Genomic DNA, 21,590 nt, shown 5'->3' on the forward strand with positions numbered 1-21,590 from the left:
GATGATACGATCCATATTTGTGAACAGAGGGTTTTTGCCTGAACAGGAAATGGCAGCAGGAAGATTTTCTGCAGATACTTGTCTATTTTTTATTTTATAGAAGATTCTATAACACATTTTTGTTGTTTTGGCCCAGTAGTCCAACAAGGGAAAATAGGCTTATAATCAGCCTTGCTGTGAGGATTTTTACATCCATATTGAATGCACGGCTCAATATCAGGCGAGTTGATGTATAAAAAAAATGCAGTTATTGATATTGTTCACCGAACAATATCATTGGATGAAAAAATACATGAACACCCTTGAATCTGAAAGTCAGCACTTAAGCCTCGAGGTCTGTGTTTTATTTCAAATCCAATCTGAGCATGGAGCTAAAAAATCAGGAAATGATGAAACAGACACAAGAGTTTCAGAACATACATCTCCCATTCATTGTTAAAGTGTCTCATGCTTGTGTCAGTATGAAATACATCAGCACAACAGAAGTGTGCTGCAATTAAATAAAATGACCAGTGTCCATATCAGGGCACATTAACAACATTATACTTAAATATGAAACAAATAAAAAAAGTAGTTACCGTGTTGGCATCTTGGACAACATGTAGAAAAGCTTATTTTGGAGCCGTATGGTCTTCCTCTGCAGCCATGTTGGTTCTGACCCATAATACCACTGACGCATTACATCACCACACAGCAACATTGCCCACAATGCCCTCAACTAAAGAAAGACCTTACATCAAATCAATACACCAAACATTTTAAGTCCCTATTTATTACATTTTAATTATCTTTCAATGACTTTATGAACTCAAATGTTTATGAATCCATAGACCTACTTAGGATTACAATGGACTTCATTGTGATGTAGAAATCACCGCCTCACACCTGTGTTTCATGTGGCGCAGTTGCATGGCATGAGCAAAGTCTGGTATTTGCTCATATTTACTGGCTCTGTCTCCTCGGTTTGTTGTCAGCTTCGGTAAAGAAATGATAATCACAGATTTTAACTCCCAGGATCAAATTACTTCTAAGCAAACCGGTGTCAAAACACAAACGATGCCTCATTCATTCAGAATAGACGATGAGCTAAAATCTCGAAAAAGGAAAATATTCACTTACTTTCACTAAAATTACCTGACACATCTGTGGTCTCACGTTGGTAACATCACAGAAATTGGGGGATTAGAGTGTTTTGAATTTTCCGTTTGTGGATTGATTTGGTGTCACTACACTTCGAAGAATGAAGTTATGGATTATTTCGCTTTTCAGTGTTGCACTTTGTCGACTAACTCTGCACACTTCCTCGACAGCCGGCTGCAAAATAATCTTCGACTGCTTCTAACACTGTCTGTCTTATCTATTAAACATCAGTTCAGTCGATCACACTGCACAGTTGCCAGCTGCTTATGCATATAACATGTTATGAGCTGCGATTGAAAGTTGTCTGACAGCAGAAAACAGCAGTTTAAAAAAAAAATTCCCTTTTATTAAAGACGCGCCACTTCACAGGGACTAATATCACGCAGGACCTTGTTGTTTTTTGAAAGATGGTAGGTAATATATAATTTGTACTTTACAAATTATGATCATGGTAGATTCACAAGGAAATTGGATGACAGGTCCACAGTTAATAAAAAAGTTATGTGTTCATAGGGCTGATGACTGCAGAATACGCAACAAACATTACGACGACACCGTCTCAGTGTGCATTTAGTCCTACATTTGGTGGGTCAACACACTTATTCTCCTGTCCGCGTTCTATGCAGTGCACATTTAACATCTAGAATTTTAGATCTAATCTGAGATCTTTTTGGCTTTCAGAGCAGAGAGAGTGGACTCATGCAATATTAGCTTCATGCTGTAGTAGTAGCGTGCATGAATTCTTAATGTGTGTTGTATTCGTCTTTATATACCTTGAGATACGGTATAACACAATGCAGTCTATAAATTCAACATTAAATAGCTTTCACAACTGATGAATTATGTATAATGCAACCATTTACTGTGGGTGGATGTCCTCCACTCTCACATTTTTACAGCTTAACCAGCTCAGAGTTATTATATAGGCACGCAGCATCTCATTTAACAGAATCTTGTGTTGAGTTTCTGTGTTACAAACTGTTAACAACAGCGTTATCAAGTGTTGTCTTTGTAGGAAAAGCCATGCCAAAATAGTCTAGCACACTCTATAAAGAATACGAACATTGACCGAGCACCTTTCATGTGTCGGCCCACGCAGTCATGTGTTGTTGTATTCTCCTCGCCTGGCATCTTCTCACACGCAGGTGTGACGTGATGTTGAGGTATTTCCAGCACAGCTACAAACAGCACACTATTTGTCAGCTCTCAGGCAGACTTTGGTGTCACTTTTCCAGATTCGACAAGTGCAGCCTTCGTTCTCCACCCCACTAATATTTAGCAGTCACAAAAGAAAGAAATCCATCACAGCAGAGACAAAAACATATCAATTTGAATTCAATGTACAGCGGCTTCAATAGACCAGAAGGCAACGTAGTCGTGATTTCAATTACATTTTTGATGAAACATTTAATTTAATGCATTTTCCGGACTGGAAAAATGGTCTCTTAGGCTTTCACTGCCGCTCAGTTATTAGTTAATATGCATACAGATGAACGTAGTTGTAACCCGCAGCTGAATGCAACAAGTTTGGGTCCTCCTTCTGAGCTTTATTGAAAGGTATTTTGCAAAGGCAGAACTAGATGGAAAAAGCCTGAGGGTATGACAAAATGTTTTAGTTTTGAATGTTTAAAACATTGCTCCAATGATATTTTTTTTTTTACTGCATCTTCGCCTGCCAGAACTGCTACCAGAAGGAAGCGGTGCTGAGGCCTGAGAACAACCAGGTCATCAACCTCACGACGCGGTACACCTGGTCAGGCTGTGTGGTAAGAGCAAACAAAAACACAAATATACACACAGTTGACATACTGAGCTGCATCCCGTCTACGATGGACTGAAACTGCCAAAATAAAAGAATAAATGGCTCAATAAACGTGTCATTAATATACCGTTAAACACACAGTATGTCATTTTTACTGCTAAGATTCTCTCAATCAAAACAAACCAAAAAAGGGCAAAAAGCGTGGGATCATGGGAGTCTTCACTGGTAAACAACCACCATCGCCAGTGAAACTCTATCACTGTGACTCATGCAATAATGTTCACGGACGAGGTAACGTTTTAAAGTTTTATTTGTCTTGATGCACTTCTTCCCTCGCTCTCTGACTCTCTCCTGGAAGTTGTAGCAACAGGCGACCAAATGGGCCCATCAGTTACATAGTGGCTTAGTTAACCACGTTTCCATAGTTATCCATAGTGGATATGATGTATTCGGGGTTCAGGGATTGCCTTATATGGATATAGTCACAGATTGAGAAGTGTCTGCAGAACTGGCATGACATTACACTCAATACTACATGAACTGTTGAGCCTGTTCTCAATCGATGAACGAAAATGTATTTAAATAAAATAATGGATTTCTTTGGGTTTGAACATTGTGGAAAGTGTAAGTGTACATTACTCGTCAAAATATAAAACAAAGGTCTAATCAATTCAGAAATGTTACAAATTCTGTCCCTAAATGTACCAAAAATAATACAGAAAAACCAGAAGCAAATTAAAAAATTAAATATCTCTTCACTTTAAAGTGAGGTATCTCTCTTTGTCCCTGTGATTTGCATGTCTTCAGAACTGTTTGTGCGAGCTGCTTCACACATGGCAGGTTTGTTGCTGAGGCACCGAGGACATGTGGTGTCAAAATTGAGATTTTCTGTCAAGTTTCTGTCAACAGTAGCATGATAGTTAACTTTAGCCTCAGGAGCCAGGATGTTTACCGATGCTTGGCAGCACCGTCAACTGCTCCAGGACACCTATCCCATTGGTTGTTGCGGTCCGGCTTTGAAAGCACCGATGTTATCATCCAGTTTTTAAATTCATAAATACCAAACATGTTTGATATTATCGGGGTGGCCCTGATGAGTCTGAGCTCGAGAATGGATCTGTAAACCCCTCACATTAGCAGATGATAAGTGCCAAACAACATATTTTGAACAGGCGCTGCACTCGATTTATGAATTAATAAATGCCCACATTTATTTTTAATATTGTTTTTGGTGCATTTAATGGCTTATTTATTTATCAGTCACATCATTTATTTATTCCTTTATTTATTTGTTGGGTGGTTTCAGTCCTCCATACCAGTTCCCTTAATACAGACAAACACATAATCTAATGCAGGGATGTTTTCCTGTAACTACTGCTGACCTCTGACTTCTCCATGTTGTGATATGTTTTACAGAGTATTACATTATTCCTTTTTATCACCAGATATGTATTATTTTCATCTTTCCTATTGCATATTCTTTTGTAATGCAAAAATATGGAGCAGAGATGAACAAAAAACAGAGGGAGAAGGGTGGCGGCAGCGAGAGCTAATGGTCTGTAATGTGTTTTTGCAGCATCTTACTGATTCACACGTTCTAAGGTGTTGATGATGCTTCCCAGTCAACCAGAAAAGGTCCAAAAGATCTTTTTCTCCTGTAACACCTCTTTTTCTTTTCAGATATTCCTTTTTCCTCTTTTTCAATAAGCAACACATTGTGTTTGTTTATCGCATTAGGAAGTGTGATTGCCAGCATGACTCTGTTGTTGTGGTGGTTAGTGGATCTTGTTGCCACATTTCAGGCTATATTGGGGTGTGAAATATGTTTGTATCTTGATATATCAGGCTCTCGCTCTAGTGTGATAATTCAATGTGTCTCTGAGGTAAAATGCGCTGCATTTTTTGGATAACAACATCCTCTGTGCAGACCCCCCTCCGCTCATTTCTCTCTCATATCTCTCGTTTCCAGGTGGAGGGAGACGGGGACGAGGAGGTTCTCAGCTGCGTGGGCGGCCGTAGTTTCCGCTCGGTGAGGGAGAGATGGTGGTACATCGCTCTCAGCAAGTGCGGGGTAAGCACTGACCCCTGACGGCCCCTGACCCCACTGGGTTTTTCCTCTCTTTAAGGGGCAGGTGTACCAACAAACAAGACTCTGAGGGCCTCAAAAATACCTGTGCAGTCTATGTTTGTTTCGGCTGCTCTCCAGATCACCAACATCATCGTCATTAACGCCATCATTACCATCATCTGTCCATCAGAACTTAATGATCACTCCTCGGGCGGATTATTAATACTTGTTTAAGACATCTGTAAATGTATTGAAAGTAGGAAAACCAAAGGAAAGAGCTGTTTCCAAACATGTTCTTTAAGTTTTTGCGGTCAAGCAAAAAAATAAGATTTCAGGTGCAAGCAGCAGCATCAGATATTAAAATGTGAAAGCTGAGGCAAAAATATACCCAGGAGGAAAGCTCTGTGCAACTCTGGATGTTTAAAGGCTACTTTTTTGTGCTGGCTCCCTTTTTACATTTTTAAATCAACTTGAGCACAATTTCTGTCCCATCATGTGCTTTTTCCATTCAAGGTTTTTTGCACCAGGCTACCTTTCAGATTCTAGAAGGTAAATAGGCAAAACTTGACTCTGTGATTTACAGCACTTATCAAAATGAGAAAAAGATTGCAATTTGGAAAACTGATATTTCTACTCTAAGACCAAAATGCCCTTTTCACCCCCTTTTCATCCGCCTTCTTCACGAATGCTCTAGCTGATCTTGAATCGGTGCATCTCCCTTTTAATTGCCCCTGGACACCGTGAAATGCTTTTATCTCTCCCCCCATGATACACGGCTTTGTTCAACAAAGACTCTTAATATGCGACTCCTTTCTTAAACTGTACTAACCATGCCTTACAAGAGCTCTGCTGTTTCCTTTTGATTAGCTAGCTTCAGGGACTTTTAAGCATTGTGTTGTTTTTTTAATGGGCAATGGTGTGCCAGAAGGAAAAAAAGAAGCAAAAAGTGGTCGCTTCTTTCTGTGAGTTTGTTTGTTCGTTTGATGTGAGTCTGGACTGGGGTGCTCTTTGGGAGAAATCACAAGTTCGTATAATGATGGCTCTGCTTGGCGATGATACATCCTCCCACACCGAGGGCTTCGGTCAAGGACGAATCACAGAACTAGGTGTTTGTGTTGTGTTTTGAATTTTTTTTTCAACATGTCTAGTGTTTTCATGTTTGCGAGAGTGGGTGAGGAAAAGGTTTGAATAAGAACGATTTCTCTCTGTATGTGAATCACTGTGTCTGCCTGCCTATCAGTGTCATACGCTGGGTAACGTCAGTGTCATGCTCCTGGTCATGATCCTGTGTGTGTCTGAGAGATTTTTTTCTCTAGGTTTGTTTTCATGCAGTCAGTTGAGAGCGCTCGCTGAAGAGGGATATGATTAGAGCGGATGCTTCCTGCGGAGCGTGTTTTAGTGTCACGCCAGCGTCCGCTGATAGACACGCTGCCTAATGCTGTTGGACTAAAGTATAAAAGCTCATCTCCGCTCCCGGGGACATATGCACACCGTGCCCCGGAGCCAATTTCCCGCTGCTCGCCTTCTCGTCTCCCTTTTGCTTTCACACCTCTCTGTCTTTCCTACCTCTGTCGCTCACAATCTTTGGCTGCGTCCTGCTCCCTTTCAACCTCCGTCACCAAGCTGCGACTCGCCCCACGCCATTTCATATCTATTTACCTCTCCGTCTCCCGCTCCTCTCTGTCAGCCTGTCACTAATTGTGTTTTTCCTTCTCCATCTTGCCATCTTGCTGGGCTCATTTCATCTTTGCCTCCCACTCATTCCATGTATTTATCTGCGCACCATCACTTTTATGCGCTGCCATTTTCCTCTCTCTGTCCCTTTTTCTCACCTTTTAATGTATTTTCCCATCTCAGTCTTTTACCTGTGTTGAAGTGGGTCTAAATCTATATCAGCTCATAAACTCTTCAAACCAGAGGACGGCTGCTCTCAATCCCCAAATGTAGACTCTCCTGCACGGAATGGTAAAATGTGAGGTTATTTAACATTTCCAGGCAATTTCACTTGATTAATTATAGCAGGAAACCCCAAGGCTGTAAATAACCATTATTTCATCAGTGCGAAAAATAATAGACATTATGAATAAAATTCAGGTCATCGCAAATTACAGAGTAGAGGACCTCTTGCGGTCAGGATAAAGGTTTTTCAGACAAGTAAATTGCAGAGGAACCAAAGTTCACTGAAATCAGCAGGCTTAAATGCTGTTCTTTCTCCTGCGGATGCACACTGATGGCATTTCCCTTGATAATATATAACATTAAGACTTTTAAAAGCTATCATTGTCACACATTTTTTACATTCCAGCTCTCGCTTTATCTGTGAAATCTTTTGCAGCTACAAAGATCAGAAAATAACACTTATTTCTGTGGTATTGCCTTTTTTGATGGGTTACAGTGATAGAGCCCGTAAGCTAATTGAACATAAACGGAACAACTCAATAACGTGGCTTCACTGCTTGTCATTGACCCCAGCCAACTGTTGTCTGTGCGTTACTTTGTGAGGCATTCATCCTCACGGTGTTTCAGACAGAGGTAGACTAATGGAAAGTTTTGAATGGCCGTCATCAACCTCTCCTTATTATGCTGAGCAAAAACTGTTGTTAATGAAACAAAATTACCTCAGCGGGGATCCAAGAAAGCGCTGAAACTAGACTGGCTGTTAATGGGCGCAGGGCGGGCCGCTAAAATGGGCAAAATGTCTCACTTGTCAGCTCGGCCAGGTGACTCATCTTTAGAGAACAGACGGTGCAGAAAACACACCCGTGTCTGCTGCATTTTGTCCAGGACTCACTGGAACAACCGTATTTCTCATAAAGACTTGTAACACAGTCACATAAAGAAGGATATTCACTGTAGAGCCAGTTTGGACTTGAAACACTGCACTTCTTAAATGTAATAAATAAGAAATAATAACAGGAGTATTTGACAGTGTTGCAAGTCTTTTGGGAGAGATGCTTTCCTTTTATGGGAAATGAAAAGGCTTGATGATTTGTTGTTTGTTTTTCTCACAGTGCGAACACCAAGTACACTGCTTAAGTGTGTGATTCTTCTGTAATAGTAAATAAATAAACTTTGTTAGGGCTGCAATTAACAATTATTTAGGGTTCAGGAGGTTTTTCCAGTTTTGCCGGCCTAAGCCGGTTAGATGTCGTGCCAACCGAATGAACTAACATTAAGTGGAGAGAACGAGCGGCATGTCTGGATAGCAGGAGCCCTGGGATATCCGATTAGCTCAGCTTATGTCTTGTTATGATGTACAAAAACTGAGAGTTGTACACACGATGCCACTATACTACTCAGAACCAACATCCACAAGAGAACTCCAGTTGGTGCGGGTTATGCTGCAGCTTACTAGCGTTAAACACTGATTTTGTAGCCCGCAGTACGAAACTTTGTTTTGATCTTCTGCTCCTGTTACTGTGAAAGTTGCTGCATTACGATGTTAATGCAATGTTTCAAATTAAAAGCCCTCTAGCGTTTCATTGGAGAGAAACTCTCCATTTCCTTACGGGGCTTTTTTTTAAAAAACTTAATCAGGAACATATTGTGAAAAATTCTTAAGCCTAAGTCTTCTGTTATTTATTGTTCTGATGCTCAACTTTAGCAGAGGACAAGTTAAGATAAATGATTTGAGAAATGAAAACATGGTGTGTTGCAGTATCCCTTATGGACTGCAGTGCTGCTACACTCTCATTAATGGGCTCTCAATATGGTCGTCTTGGAAGCTGGTGAGTCTTGTGTGATATTTTCAATACTACCAGTCCGCTCTCAGGCCTCATATCAAACTGGTTTGACATTTTTGAAAGTGGCCGAACCCAACAATTATTGTCTTTGTTAGGTCAGCAGACAGTGGAGGAAAGTCCACGACAGGCAGGACTCCTCTGTCTTCTTCAAATATTTCTTGCAAAGCTTTGAGGCTTGTCTGGGCTCAGTATCTTGCTGCAGAATGACGTGAAGTCATATAATGGATTCGCTAAAGGTTTCTAAGGGGGCGGTGCACTCTAAAATGCTTTGCAGCAACTGAATCAGTTGTATCCAAAGTGTGACCACACCATGAGAAGATCAATACTCTGAGTTTAGTTCCCTGAGAGTTAGAAAAGCAACTTCATCACAGATACATCATTTGCTAATTCCAAATTCACGACCCCAATCAGCAGAAATCCTGTTAAGAAAAGGCTGTCTTGAAGAGTTCTCAGAGGACGAGTAGCAGTTTTCTAAACCACTTCACAGGAGGTGAAACTAGGCCAAAACACTTGAGGTGGGCTAAGAAATACCAGAATTTCACAGTGGATGAAAAAGTCAGCTTTTACTAATGATTTTTCATAAAGGGCCCAGTGTTTTGAGAACTTGACCCATACTAGAGACCAGGGATGTCCCGATCCGATCTGTAGGATCGGGATCGGAGCCGATCTGGGCATTTTTCCGCTGATCGGAATAGGCAATTTTGAACGTGGACCCAAGCCCGATTTATTTATTTATTTATTTTTAACGTCAGAGCACAATTTGTGGCAGAACGCAGACGCGCGCGTGGCGTTACTCTGGCAAATCTGTGAATAAAGTGTCTGCAGTGTGGAAATAACGTCAATTAGAAAGCGAAAGCAGTCCAACGGCGACATGTAACATCTGCTATATGGCCGTTTCGCGGAGCTGCATTTTACTACTCATTTGATACAGCATATACAAAACAAAAACTCAAAGAATACAACGTGTTCACTCGAGAGTACAGGCAAGGAGACGCACGCAGCAAACAGTCGCGGATACTTTCATTTATGAGAAATATCCTCAGCGACATGTCCACAAATATTACAGAGAGGGTCATCAAATTAATCGCTCTGGAAAACCAGGTCATCTCCGTGGTAGAGGATAAGGGTTTTCTTCGTCACATGGAGTTTTTGAATTCCCGGTATGCCCTACCATCTCTGCATTACATTTATTCCACTTTCGAGTTACAACATGCCGGTATATGCGCACTAGTTTCGTGGGTCTCATACAGCATGTAAAGCAGGCAATCCAGGAGATGCTGAACGCGTTAATAGACAAGCAACGTGTCCACGTCATTTTATGTGACAACGTAAAGTACATGAAATAAGCAAAGGATGATACTGAGGTACCAAGCGTGAGCTGCGTCTCACACACACTTCAGCTGCTGTACACGAGGGTCTGCTGTCACAGTGCAGCATCACACACTCACCTGCTAACACATGGAAGGTGGAGGCCAATGTTGTAATAGCATATGCAGAATAAGAAAGAGCTATATTAAAGTATATACTTTGTTTCAACAAAATAATAAAAACCTATTAAGGAACAGCTTAGATGCAGGTACTTTTTTTCTTAATGCAGCTGTATTATCTAGGAAAATATTAGTTAAGGCTAAGTATCGGATTGGGACTCGGTATCGGCAGATACTAAATATTAAAGGACTCGGATCGGGATCGGGGTGAAAAAAACCTGATCGGGACATCCCTACTAGAGACCACTGCTGAAATGTACTCAGTATATTTACTCAAGCTACAATTCTACGTGCTTGTTCTTTACTTGAGTATTTAATTTTTATGCAACTTTATACATGCATCTGCATCACAGAAGCAAATATTTATTATAATTTCATAACTTTAATTTACTTGTTACTTTTCAGACCCTTTAGGCTTGACACAATAGTCTGTTTTACCCGTGATACAACTGAACCGGGCATAACGATTATTCATCTCAATTAATGGTGACTCTGACTGTGTTACTGAGGAAAAAAGAGTTGATTACCTCACTGAGAAGTTGGAGGTGTGCAGCCTGTCGCCTGCAGCTCTTTATCCAACAGCTCCTTCTTGTTCCGTTTTCAAATGTATATATGCTGTCAACAAATGTTCAAAGAGAAAGAAAAGAAACCATTGCTTTGCTCTGTAGATGCATCATTGATGGCGCTGTGAGACCCTGACTAGCCTACTTCAAAATAAAGTCAACTTGTGTTTCAGCAGTTAAATGCTTTTAATGTGAAGCAGCAGCAGTAGTAAGTGGTCAGTTTTCATTTGCAGTAATTCAATACAACAGTCTACAGATAATTAGTGGTGTACCGGGTGTTATCTTTGTTGTCAAGAGCATATTAGTCGGTGTGATTTCAATACCGCAGAACCTTCATACCCTCAAAATTTGTTGATTTTAGGTAGGTACAGAGTACATTTAATGTCACTTTCAAGTGTTTTCAAAAAACAAAGTCCTTGTGTCCTGCTACATTTTTTTTTTAACTGGCAATGGATTGTTGACGTTGAATTCAGGAGTCTCATGGCCTTGGGAATGAAGCTGCCTTGTAGCTCTGGTGATATGGCAGCAGATACTTCTGTATCTTTTGCCAGACGGCAGCAGGGTGAACAGACTGTGGCTGCGGTGGGTGTTATCTTATATTATCCTTTAAGCTCTGTGCAGACATCATACTTCAGCGATGTCACTGATGCTCTGTAGTTGTGCGTCAGGATTTGAGCTAAATAAATGATATATTATTTTTCATTTGGATTAGTCTGAAAATTCGTCATCACTAAGCTTGAAACAGGACTGTTTCTCTGAGCTCACAGAAAGTTGACTTTCAATGAGAAATGTGGCTCTCGCAGGACCGCAACACTACAAACAAATGATGATCTTATAGAATACGATGTGTTGCTGTAGATTAAACTGAACTGTAAGCGACAACCCAACACTTAATGTTTCAGAGATAAGATCCACACTCTCTCCCAAGGACCCTAAGAAGTTCTTATTAAATGCAGTTATCAGCAGCCCAGGGGAGCACAAGCTGTACAAGGCAGGGAACACCTTCAGTGTGTGTCATATCAGTACAGTACATCAGACGCAGATGCCTTTTACACCTGAAACCAACAAGCAAACCCCCCAAAATCATCCTGTCAGTCCCGCCGAGGGAGAGAATCCCCGCTGTGGGAAGTGCCACCTCATCGCTGCTTTCTCTCCTGCATCCATCTCTCTTTCCCTTCTTTGCATCCGCTCTTTCTTCTTCTTCATTCCACCATTCTCTTTACCTGTTTTCTTTTCTTTTTTCTTTTTTTTTTTTAAACTTTCTCTGTCTCCACATCTATCACTCTCTTTATCTCTGTCTCCTTGCTCTTTGTGTCTGTATTGATTTTGTGGCAGTGCACGCTCCATGCTTCTCGCCCTTTTTGATGGAGGGAGTGAGATGGAGTCTCGGGCTGCCAAATGAAATCAAAGTCTTTTTTCCCCTTTCCCTTCTCTCTTCTCCCTCGCTCCACCGCAACAAGCGCGAACTCCATCGGCTTTGAACTTGTGTGTGTGAAATGAGCTCTCTGTGCTCTGATTGTCAACCCATCTCTGTCCCCCCCTCTCCCCCTCCCTTGTTCTCTGCTCTCCCATCCGTCTTTTTTCTCACCTCCCAAATTCACTTGAGTTTGTCACTTTTCACTGTGCGGCTGCCAAAAATTAACATCATCACCAACTGTGGTTTACCACACGTGTATGTTCATCTTCTCTGCGGCATTTCTACTCTTCTGCACATTTTATCTCGCTAAATATTCTCTTTCAGAACATTAAAAATGCAGAGCAATTACATCTGATCACATTTTTATGAGCCTAACAAATGACTGATGTCTGTCACACTGTTAATAATATATTTCTTAACAAAACAAGACTATTCTGTATCAAAGCAGAGAAAACTGTTGCTATGGATATGATCCACATCCTGTCTGCCTGTTAATTTGGGTCATCTTCTCATTGGCAGCACAGGAGGCTGAACAGCCTAGATTTTTATTTTTTTTTAGTATTTCTCCACCAACTTCCTCCGCACACCTGAGGGATCCCGAGGCACTTTTCAGGCTAGCTGGGGGACTGACTTGCTTATGTGGCACAATTACAATGAGCAGCTAAACCAACAGTTTTTCCCTCACAGAGGAAGGTTTGGGTTTTTTTTCTTGCTAAAGGAAAAGTTAGTTTAAATCTGGGCTCCGTCAAGAAGGTCGTGATACAGTAGGCAGGAATTTTATGTTAAAAAATACAAACACAGAAGAGCAGCCAGTCCACCGGTTTGGTACATTTGCAGTGTTTCGCTCAGATGACTTTGTGTTGCAGAAGATTTTGAATCAGTTATCTTGAAAAACAAAACTGCCTCATGGTCTGCAGCAACAGCAGTGATTGTGCTGTATATGTATACAGATATAGATAAGCAGGGTGATGTGTTGATATGAGACTCAACATCGGACACAAGGGGGTTGTATTTTCATACTTTGTTTGCTAGATAGATTTTTGTTTACCTGGCCTGAAATGCCGGATTCCTGATCATATTGATCTTTCCGATATTAACTTGTAACTTTAATACCACATGTTTAAAATCAATCTCTGTTAACTAGATTTGATCAGATTGAAGGTACCAAAGCCATTTTCAACCCAAGGCTACACAGATATTAACATCATTACAAATGTGTTGGGATGAGTTCTGTACCAGCACTATATTATCTTAATTTGTGCGCTAGGAGTTTTTCTCAAAAGAGGGATGAATCACCTTTTTCTGTACTAGTGTTATATCAGAGTTTGACATTTCGATATAACAAGTTTACAAGGATGGCTGTTGAACCTCTACCCTTTTGGGACCAACTCAGTAGGAGTGTCAGTCAGTAGCTGTCAACCTGCCATTAAATGTCCAGTCACAGTTTGTCAACTCATTTTTACATTTTAGATTAGTTTATGGTTTGATAAACATGTTTTGTGTGGCTGCTTAACTTTTAACATTTGAGAAGTTTGGCCTCTTTTGTTAGTAAAGTAAGGTTGTTGGAAAAAGGTTTAAATTCCGGATTCTGAAATCGTTATCAGCACTCGTACCAAAGAAAACTAAACCCAGAAGTTCTACCGTAGACAGAGAACATAGATGGATTAATGCAAAGATGGGGTACCATTATGAAACCAAAAAATATACTCAGATGTTGTGCTATTTTTCTTCAGTGCCCTCTGATCCAATTTAATTCCTTCTGACTTCATGCTGTCCAGACACAGGACTCTATTGTTGTTCATACACTCTACTGTACTGCTAACATTTTATTCCCTTTAAAAGGTCCTGTAGTTCTCCACCTACAGAATTTTAAAGAAAAAAGCAAAATGTCACAAGAATAATGGTTAAATAAACATCTAAAGAGTAACCTCTCACTGACATTTCAACCTGGAGAATTGTCCAGTGCAGCTTTAAGCAATAATGTATATTTTGCGCAAAGCTTGTCAAACTGTGAGAGACGTCTCACCTGCCTCCCCTCTCTCTCTTTTCCTCTATGTGTACTTTGGCTCCCCTCCCTCCTCCCTCGCAGGGCGATGGCTTGCGGCTGGAGTACGAGATGAAGCTGACCAATGGCCAGTCTTTCTGGACGCAGCATTTCTCTGCAGATGAGTTCGGTAAGAGTGATTAGACAGAAAGAGAGAGATTATGGAACCAATCGCTGATGGCACAAGCCAACACCACTTAGCACGGCCAATAAAGCACACTGAACTGAACAAATTACAATAATGAAGGGACGCCTGAATGAATTAATGATGATAGATGAACTGGGAGGAAGGGATGAAAAGAAGAAAGGGACCCGAGTACCTTCTAAATGAATTATTCCTACATCTCCAATGTTCCCCCTCTCTCTCTTACTGTTACTCTGTTTCCTAACTAATCCAATATCCTCATCTCCCACCTGCCTCTCTGAATTTTTCATCTGTTTTTCTACTTTCTGTCTTCCTCTATCCTCCCCCTCTCTTACTTTTCTCAATATTCTCTGAACCTCTCTGACTCCTTTATGTTCTGGTTTTGAACCCATCTCCTCTTTTGTACATTTTGTTTCTCTTTTCCCACCTCCCCCTGTTTTCTTTCTCATCAATTATTCGCTCCCTCCTCTACTTCCTCCTTTTTCACAGGAATCCTGGAGACGGACATCACGTTCCTGGTCATCTTCTCCATGGTGTTCCTCCTCTCCTGCTATTTTGCTTGTAAGTACTGCCTTTTTCACTTACTCTATCGCTCTTTCTCCCTCTTCCTCCATGAAAAAAGACACTTTCTTCTGACTTTCAAAGCCCGCAGAAGTCCATTTTAAAATCTGCATGTTTTCTTGATGGAGTGCAAGTAAGGCTTCATGTTTCCTCTGATAAGTAAAGGTGGGGCCGGGGGTTTGTCAGAACAGAGCACGAGCAACATGGCGAAAGCGAGGTCTGGTTTTTGTGTAAAGGTGAACGGTTGAATGGAGAGCCTTAAGGTTAGTGAAGCGAGTTTGTCACACGAAGGTCACAGCTCAAATAACTGGAGGCAGCTGAGAACAAAAGCTCTGCTGCAGTGGTTTATCGCACTGACAAATTAGCCAGTGGCCACGAATCACAAGTTTCGGACTTTAATGTCGTAGATGAGTTATGAGCGGTTCAACCAAAGATTGTAACTTATGAAGGATCTTTAGACGCCTGAAGAGGTGAAAGTAAAATTCAGATTTAAGTCCTAAAAAAAACAATAAAATAAACTAATTTGTTACAGAATGTAATAAAAATAAACTGAACTTGGTGTAACAGAATTGTTTTTTTTCTTTCTCATTTATTTAATCAGCATTTGGGGTTTTCCAAACTGTCAGATTGAGAACTACTATGCAAATAATGTTGGTTTTATGAGCTGGGACATTGAGAAACCTGCACTTTCTGCAGCCATTACAATTTTTATTGGAATGAGGTGCTCACAGCTTTAAAAATGTAATTGGAAAATGCATGGCACAAATGGAAAAACCTTCTCTTCCTGTCCTTTTTATGTTGAATTACTACATATTTCTTGTAAGTGAAGATATCTAACAAACATTTTGTTTTTTGTGGTTTTATTTCAATAAGTGACTAAGTCACAGATTGCTATTCTAAGGACTTAATCTTGCAATCAAGAATCAAAGACCCTTAAAAGACTGAGACTCAAAATGATCTGCATGGCTGAATGCGACAAGAGGTACATGAGGACAAATGTAAATCTGGCAAACTCATTGTGTTAAAGTGAGAAGAATCTGGAAATTGAGCTCCAAAATTGCGCTAAAATATCCTTCGAAATCCTCATATTGACTTCTGTTGTTATATATGTATCCAAAAATGAGTACATCGGTTGGAAATGGAAGATGGAGCTGTTTAAATAGAGAGTGTTATGGGAAGGTTATTGCTTTGCTTGCCACATTGCAGGGGAATAAAGCCACATAATGAGGTGCAAATACGTCTTTTGACTGGTGGATTCTGCTGAAATCTTATTGTGATTTTATGCAGATTGCGTGAAGGCCGTGAAAGAACGGCTGTATCTTCTTCTCCATGTGTACGTTGCCTCTGCCAGCTTCAGTGGGATATTCTAGGGATGTATGATACGACAGTTTTTCAGTCGGTGCAATGACTGATGATTACCTGCTTCTCATGGCTGATACGGATAAGATTACAGATAATGTCATATTTCTGTATTTTAAGAAGTTTCTAACCTGTAGTTTATGCAAACCAGAGGGTATAAAGGCTCAGATGTCTTGGGTGATGGTTAATGATTTATGTTCTGTAGCTCGAAGATTTGTTGTGATGAATCAACAATCTGAACTAAAAACGTGTAAAAGAGTGACCGTGACCAGATGTGCAGCTCTCAACAGAGATGAGACAGATGCAAGATGTCTCACTCCTTAGCAACTTCTATTGTCAGGAGAAATAATTTGTTTAATTCAGAATTGTATTGATGAAGACTTTTTAAAAACACCTTTTAACATCTTCTGCATGTTCCCATTAGATAAATGATCTGCTGTTTTTCTACTGTTGCGTCTTTTTCCAAAATGTTACTGATAATGGGACACACAAGGGAAAAAAACATTAAGGGATAATTAGGTATCCTACAAATAGCATTATTACCTCACAAAATATATTTGCCAACATTACAAACACATTTTTTGGAGTTAATTAAAAATAATCTTTTGCTCCAAACATCCAACAGGCCAACTTTGGCCCCACTTTGGTCATTGATATATTGTTAAATTTTTTTTTTATATATAATTTTAAAGCACGACGGGCAGAGTGACAATAGACACTGACAGGATTCTAGTACCATTTTGTGCCTCAACAGTACAATTGGTGTTTGCTTTTGGGCCCCCCTGGTGTAGACTGTTGTTCAAGGAAGAGTCCAGGCGAATAATACTCTAGTCCTGGAAATCACTATCCACCATTTCCTCATAATTTTCTGCCTGACTGAAGGATATGACGTTGTTTTTGCACCTAGAAAAGATAGTTTACATTTAGAGGGTCTCACAAGCGCTTTCTAAAGAAGTGGCAACCCTTGGTTCTAATGCTTTATCTGTTCTACCTCCTGACTGATTGCCCATGTTTTTATACCTTATCATCAGCCTGCAGCAGCCCCCTGAACATTGTACTCCTTAACTCCATGGTCAATTATAAACAAGATGAAGCTTGTTGAGTTTTGAAAAAAAAAAATGACTTTGTATTTTACTTTAATTTAATTCTATTTATTTTTCTTTTCTATTCCTGATTTTGTCCTTCTTTCTTTTAGAATTGTTTAGCTGTGTAGTTGTAGTAGTTGGGTGAATAGAAAGGAAAGAAAATGTGAAAAATGGTGACTTGTCAACTTGGCATTGTGTTTTTTTGTTTGATTTTGCTTTTCACTAATTAAAACTTTTGGTGAGTAAGGAAGGAACGGAGGGAGAAAAAAACCTTAATTGATTTTTCATGACAAATTAAAACAATATTCACAATGTCCTATGCAGATTATGAATTATTGGAAACTTATACAACACAGAAATCAGGAGAAGATGAGAGGATTTTCGGTCTTTTTCTGTTTGTTTGACAGCCATCGTTACCTTTTGAGGGGGAAACCGCAGGAGGATCCAGCAGCATTTGTTCTGGCCAAGTCTGCGTTACACAGGGCGGCAGTGAGAGTGTGAGAACGTTTACGGCCCTTTCCTCCCATTGTAAATTTTCCCCTGGGTGACTGCTGTTTGTAGGAGTGTTTTGGCTGTAAAATTGCCTGCTTAAATACGCATTAAAATTATTTCCTCCCAGATTAGGCAGAGAGGATGGAGAAGATGTACACGGCGTCATCAAAAGACGGATGCATACTAATGGCTGCTCCCCTCGTTTATCTGGCCCATTCCCTTGTTTTTATTTTTTTTTCTCTCTCACTCTCTGTACCTCTCTCGCTCTCCTCCGCCATCTGTTAGCATATCTCCATCCTTTTTATCTCTGTCCACACACACACACACACACACACACACACACACCTCCATCACCTCTATCTCATTTCTTTGTTTTTTTCCTCCCTGCAGATAATCTAAAGGGAAGACAGCTTCTTCACACAACCTACAAAATGTTTATGACCGCGGCAGGTGTAGAGGGTGAGATCATCTGTCCCGAACAGACAGACACACACACACACACACACACACTCAAGATAACAATGAGCCTCTCGCATGGCTGCAGCATCTCATACCTTAATCCCAACTTCAAGAGCCGAGATATTATCGGCCTTATTAGCCTCTGAATGGGAACTATTGCAAACAGCCGCGCTGCGTTACAGTGTTCACTGGACCGTGCTGTTACCGTTGAACACCCATCCCACTCTTCTCACCCTCACCCTCACCCCTCCCCCTCCCCCTCCCTTATCTCAATGTCTTCCTTCTCGCCTGCTTGTCCCCTCTCCAAATCCCTTCTCGATCCTCCTGCCACCTCTAAATTCTCGCTCTGCATCTCCTCTCGAGCCCTCTGCTCCTTTCTCATCTCCTTTTATCAATTCTTCTCAGTCTCGCTTCTCTTCTCCCTCTCTGCCGCCCCTCCTGCCCTCCTCTTACTTCCTCATTATCATCTCCCTGTCGTCATTATTTATCCTTTCTTTACCTCACCTCATCATTTTTTTAAACCTTGTTTTACTCCTCTTCTTCAACCCCTTCAACAACCCTCCCTCTGCTGCTCCCCCATCTCATTCCTCCCCTCTCTTCTCCCTCCGCCTTCCTCTTATTTATCTCCTACCTGCATCTCTTTCACTTGGCAGTGCTCAGCTTGTTGTTCCATTGTGTCTACTGGGGCCTGTATGCCAGAGATGGAGTCGGCAACGGCAGCCTGAAAATACTCGGTGAGTTCTTCCCCTGCATCGGCCACTGACTGACTGACTGACTGGCTGGCTGACTGACACTAGCCTCTGCACCGGAAAATCACTCACTACCCGAGCAGAATGATTGAGTGGATGATGATGGATGTGTGCGCAGGGGTGAAGAAGTGCAATATAAGGTTTGATGGGCATAGGCAAGATCATGCACGAGTGTGTGTGTGTGTGTGTGTGTGTGTGTGTGTGTGTGTGTGTGTGTGTGTACCCCTCTGATATTACAGATTGTGAAACCACAGCCTAATTACCCCCTCTGTCTTCTCTCTCTGTCCCCCTCTTCTCTCACTCTCTCTCTCCAGGGAAATTACTCTTCTCCGTCAGTTTCTTGGTGTTCCTTCTGATGCTCATATTGCTGGGCAAAGGTTTCACTGTCACCAGGTGGGGGTTCGCACATCTTTTTTGTGTTTGTGTGTATTTTCTCTGTGCCTGTCTCTGTTTATGCCAGCCTGTCACCTTGTGCCGGTGTGTTTATGCAGCCGACTGTCTCTCTCACCGTGAGGCCTCGCTGTCACACTCATAACACGTTGACATGACAATGTTAGGTGTCAGTCAACAAACCCTTTTTCGTACGCTCGGTCTGATAGTGAGGATGAACCACCTGATAGCTCTGGGGATTAGATGGATGCTGCTCTGTTGTGAACTGGGTCTGGGTGATCTTATACCAGTTGATACCAAATGTCATTGTCAAACGCTTTGTTCACATGGACAATATTTCTTGATTCCAATTGAAATCATTGTGGTTGAAGTGATTCGTTGCATTTTTCGACATGTTTTCCTCTTCCGTCTGACTTTGTATGTCTTGTTGTGCCTGTTTGATCAGCTCCCCTCACCTGAAGATGGATATCTATCGTAGGCTTGTGTAGATATTACATATTATCACTTATTGCGATATTTGCCATCATAAGCAATATTTTTAAGAATACCTGAGAGGAACTGCCCTGACTGTACTGTAATTTATTACAGTGGTTTTTTTTCTCATGTGGCTGACTCACAACATGATGATATCCATTAGACTCTACATAATCTCCTAAATTTGATATATTCCTCAGCCCTATTGTGAAGATTGTTGTTTTTGTATTCCGCCTGTTGGCTGGAGGCTTGTGTTTTTCGCTGCTGACAAAGTTTTGATTTCGCCTACAGTTTTTTGGCAAAATAGCCTAAACAATAGATGATTTAAGAGTGTTCTCCTTCGCTGGAACATCAGCTCGTATCCATCTCACACCTGACTGGACAAATGCCCTCCTCGCCTGACTGTCGGTGCTCTTTCCAGTCGCCCAATTCCAATTTGAAAGTCCAGTTATCAAGCGTGCCAGCTGTTTTTTGAAACGTGGTGAAATGTTCTGCCAGAAGTGGGTTTCTTCAGTTTTGTGTGAGAAATTGGCGCAATGAGGATTCTTAAAAAAATAAATAAATACAAACAGCTAACACAGCCTGTTCATGAGGATTTGACTCACCGTGACTCATCACCTAAACCGCTGCTCGTAGTATGAAGATTGATCCTGCCTGGCCCAGTTGAATCGCTTGGGATAATTTCCAGACTGAACTCTTGTTGCGAAAACTGAGCCTGCAAGATTTTTAAGCAGGCTTTTTCGACTCCAGGATTACACCCTCCCGTGGGTTCAGGAGATTTTGTGATCTCTCTCACTTACTAAATCCTCTTAAAACCCTGGTGAATAAACTTAAAACTGCATCACCATCAAACCAAAAACACATCTGTTTATCTGGAGGAACTGATAAGTTGACAGTTTGGAGATAACCACCCCACAACCTTGATATGTTTTGCTCTGGCGTGTGGCGATGAATCAGTCCAAGCAGAAGGATGTTTGAAATGCTGATGAAGGCTTAACGCGGAAGTGCTTCCATTTGTTGAACGCTGCTGAGCAAATAAAGAGGCATTAATTTCTGCTTTTGTTAGCGTGGACAGCTTTTTTCACAGCCTGCTGTGTCCATGAGTCTGCAGCCAATTTTAGATATAGAAAACTCAGAGTTGAGCACACCAGTCCTTTGTGCCGGTTCGGGTTGAATAGCCGCTTATAGATTAAGCTGTCTTTGCTTTGAGTGCAGAAAACCAAATGCATGATTTGTTTTTGTGTGTGTGTGTGTGTGTGTGTGTGTGTGTGTGTGTTTCTTATCTTTGTCTAACGTCTGTGTGAACTCTAACCCTCTGTGTGTGTGTGTGTGTGTGTGTGTTTGTGTCAGAGCGAGGATCAGCCACAGCGGGTCGGTTAAACTGAGCATCTACATGACTGTCTACACAATCACCTACGTCATCCTCTTCATCTACGAGGCAGAGGTACAGCACACACACACACACACACACACACACACACACACACACACACACACACACACACACACATTACCCCCTAGGGATTGACCAGTATGCTTTTTTCAGTGCTGATACTGATAACAATTTTTTTTGTAGGTCAGGTCTCAGTTCAGCGTCACTATGTGCCCAAAAAACAAGGACAGCTGACTACCTGAATATACTGAATGAGTAG

The 21,590-nt window shown here is 41.1% G+C and overlaps 1 protein-coding gene across 1 annotated transcript in view; it reads left to right on the plus strand.

Annotated features, from left to right (window-relative positions):
- The window catches only part of tmem145 (transmembrane protein 145), a 51,158-nt gene that overhangs the window by 18,489 nt on the left and 11,079 nt on the right, over positions 1-21,590 (plus strand). Inside the window, exons 4-11 of the mRNA XM_030393567.1 lie at positions 2,820-2,906; positions 4,872-4,973; positions 14,270-14,354; positions 14,859-14,930; positions 18,257-18,325; positions 18,979-19,059; positions 19,389-19,467; positions 21,289-21,382. Of these exons, the coding sequence (XP_030249427.1) occupies positions 2,820-2,906; positions 4,872-4,973; positions 14,270-14,354; positions 14,859-14,930; positions 18,257-18,325; positions 18,979-19,059; positions 19,389-19,467; positions 21,289-21,382 (669 nt within the window). The remainder of the gene's footprint in view (positions 1-2,819; positions 2,907-4,871; positions 4,974-14,269; positions 14,355-14,858; positions 14,931-18,256; positions 18,326-18,978; positions 19,060-19,388; positions 19,468-21,288; positions 21,383-21,590) is intronic.

Source organism: Sparus aurata, chromosome 17, assembly GCF_900880675.1.
Source record: "Sparus aurata chromosome 17, fSpaAur1.1, whole genome shotgun sequence".
NCBI lineage: Eukaryota > Metazoa > Chordata > Actinopteri > Spariformes > Sparidae > Sparus > Sparus aurata.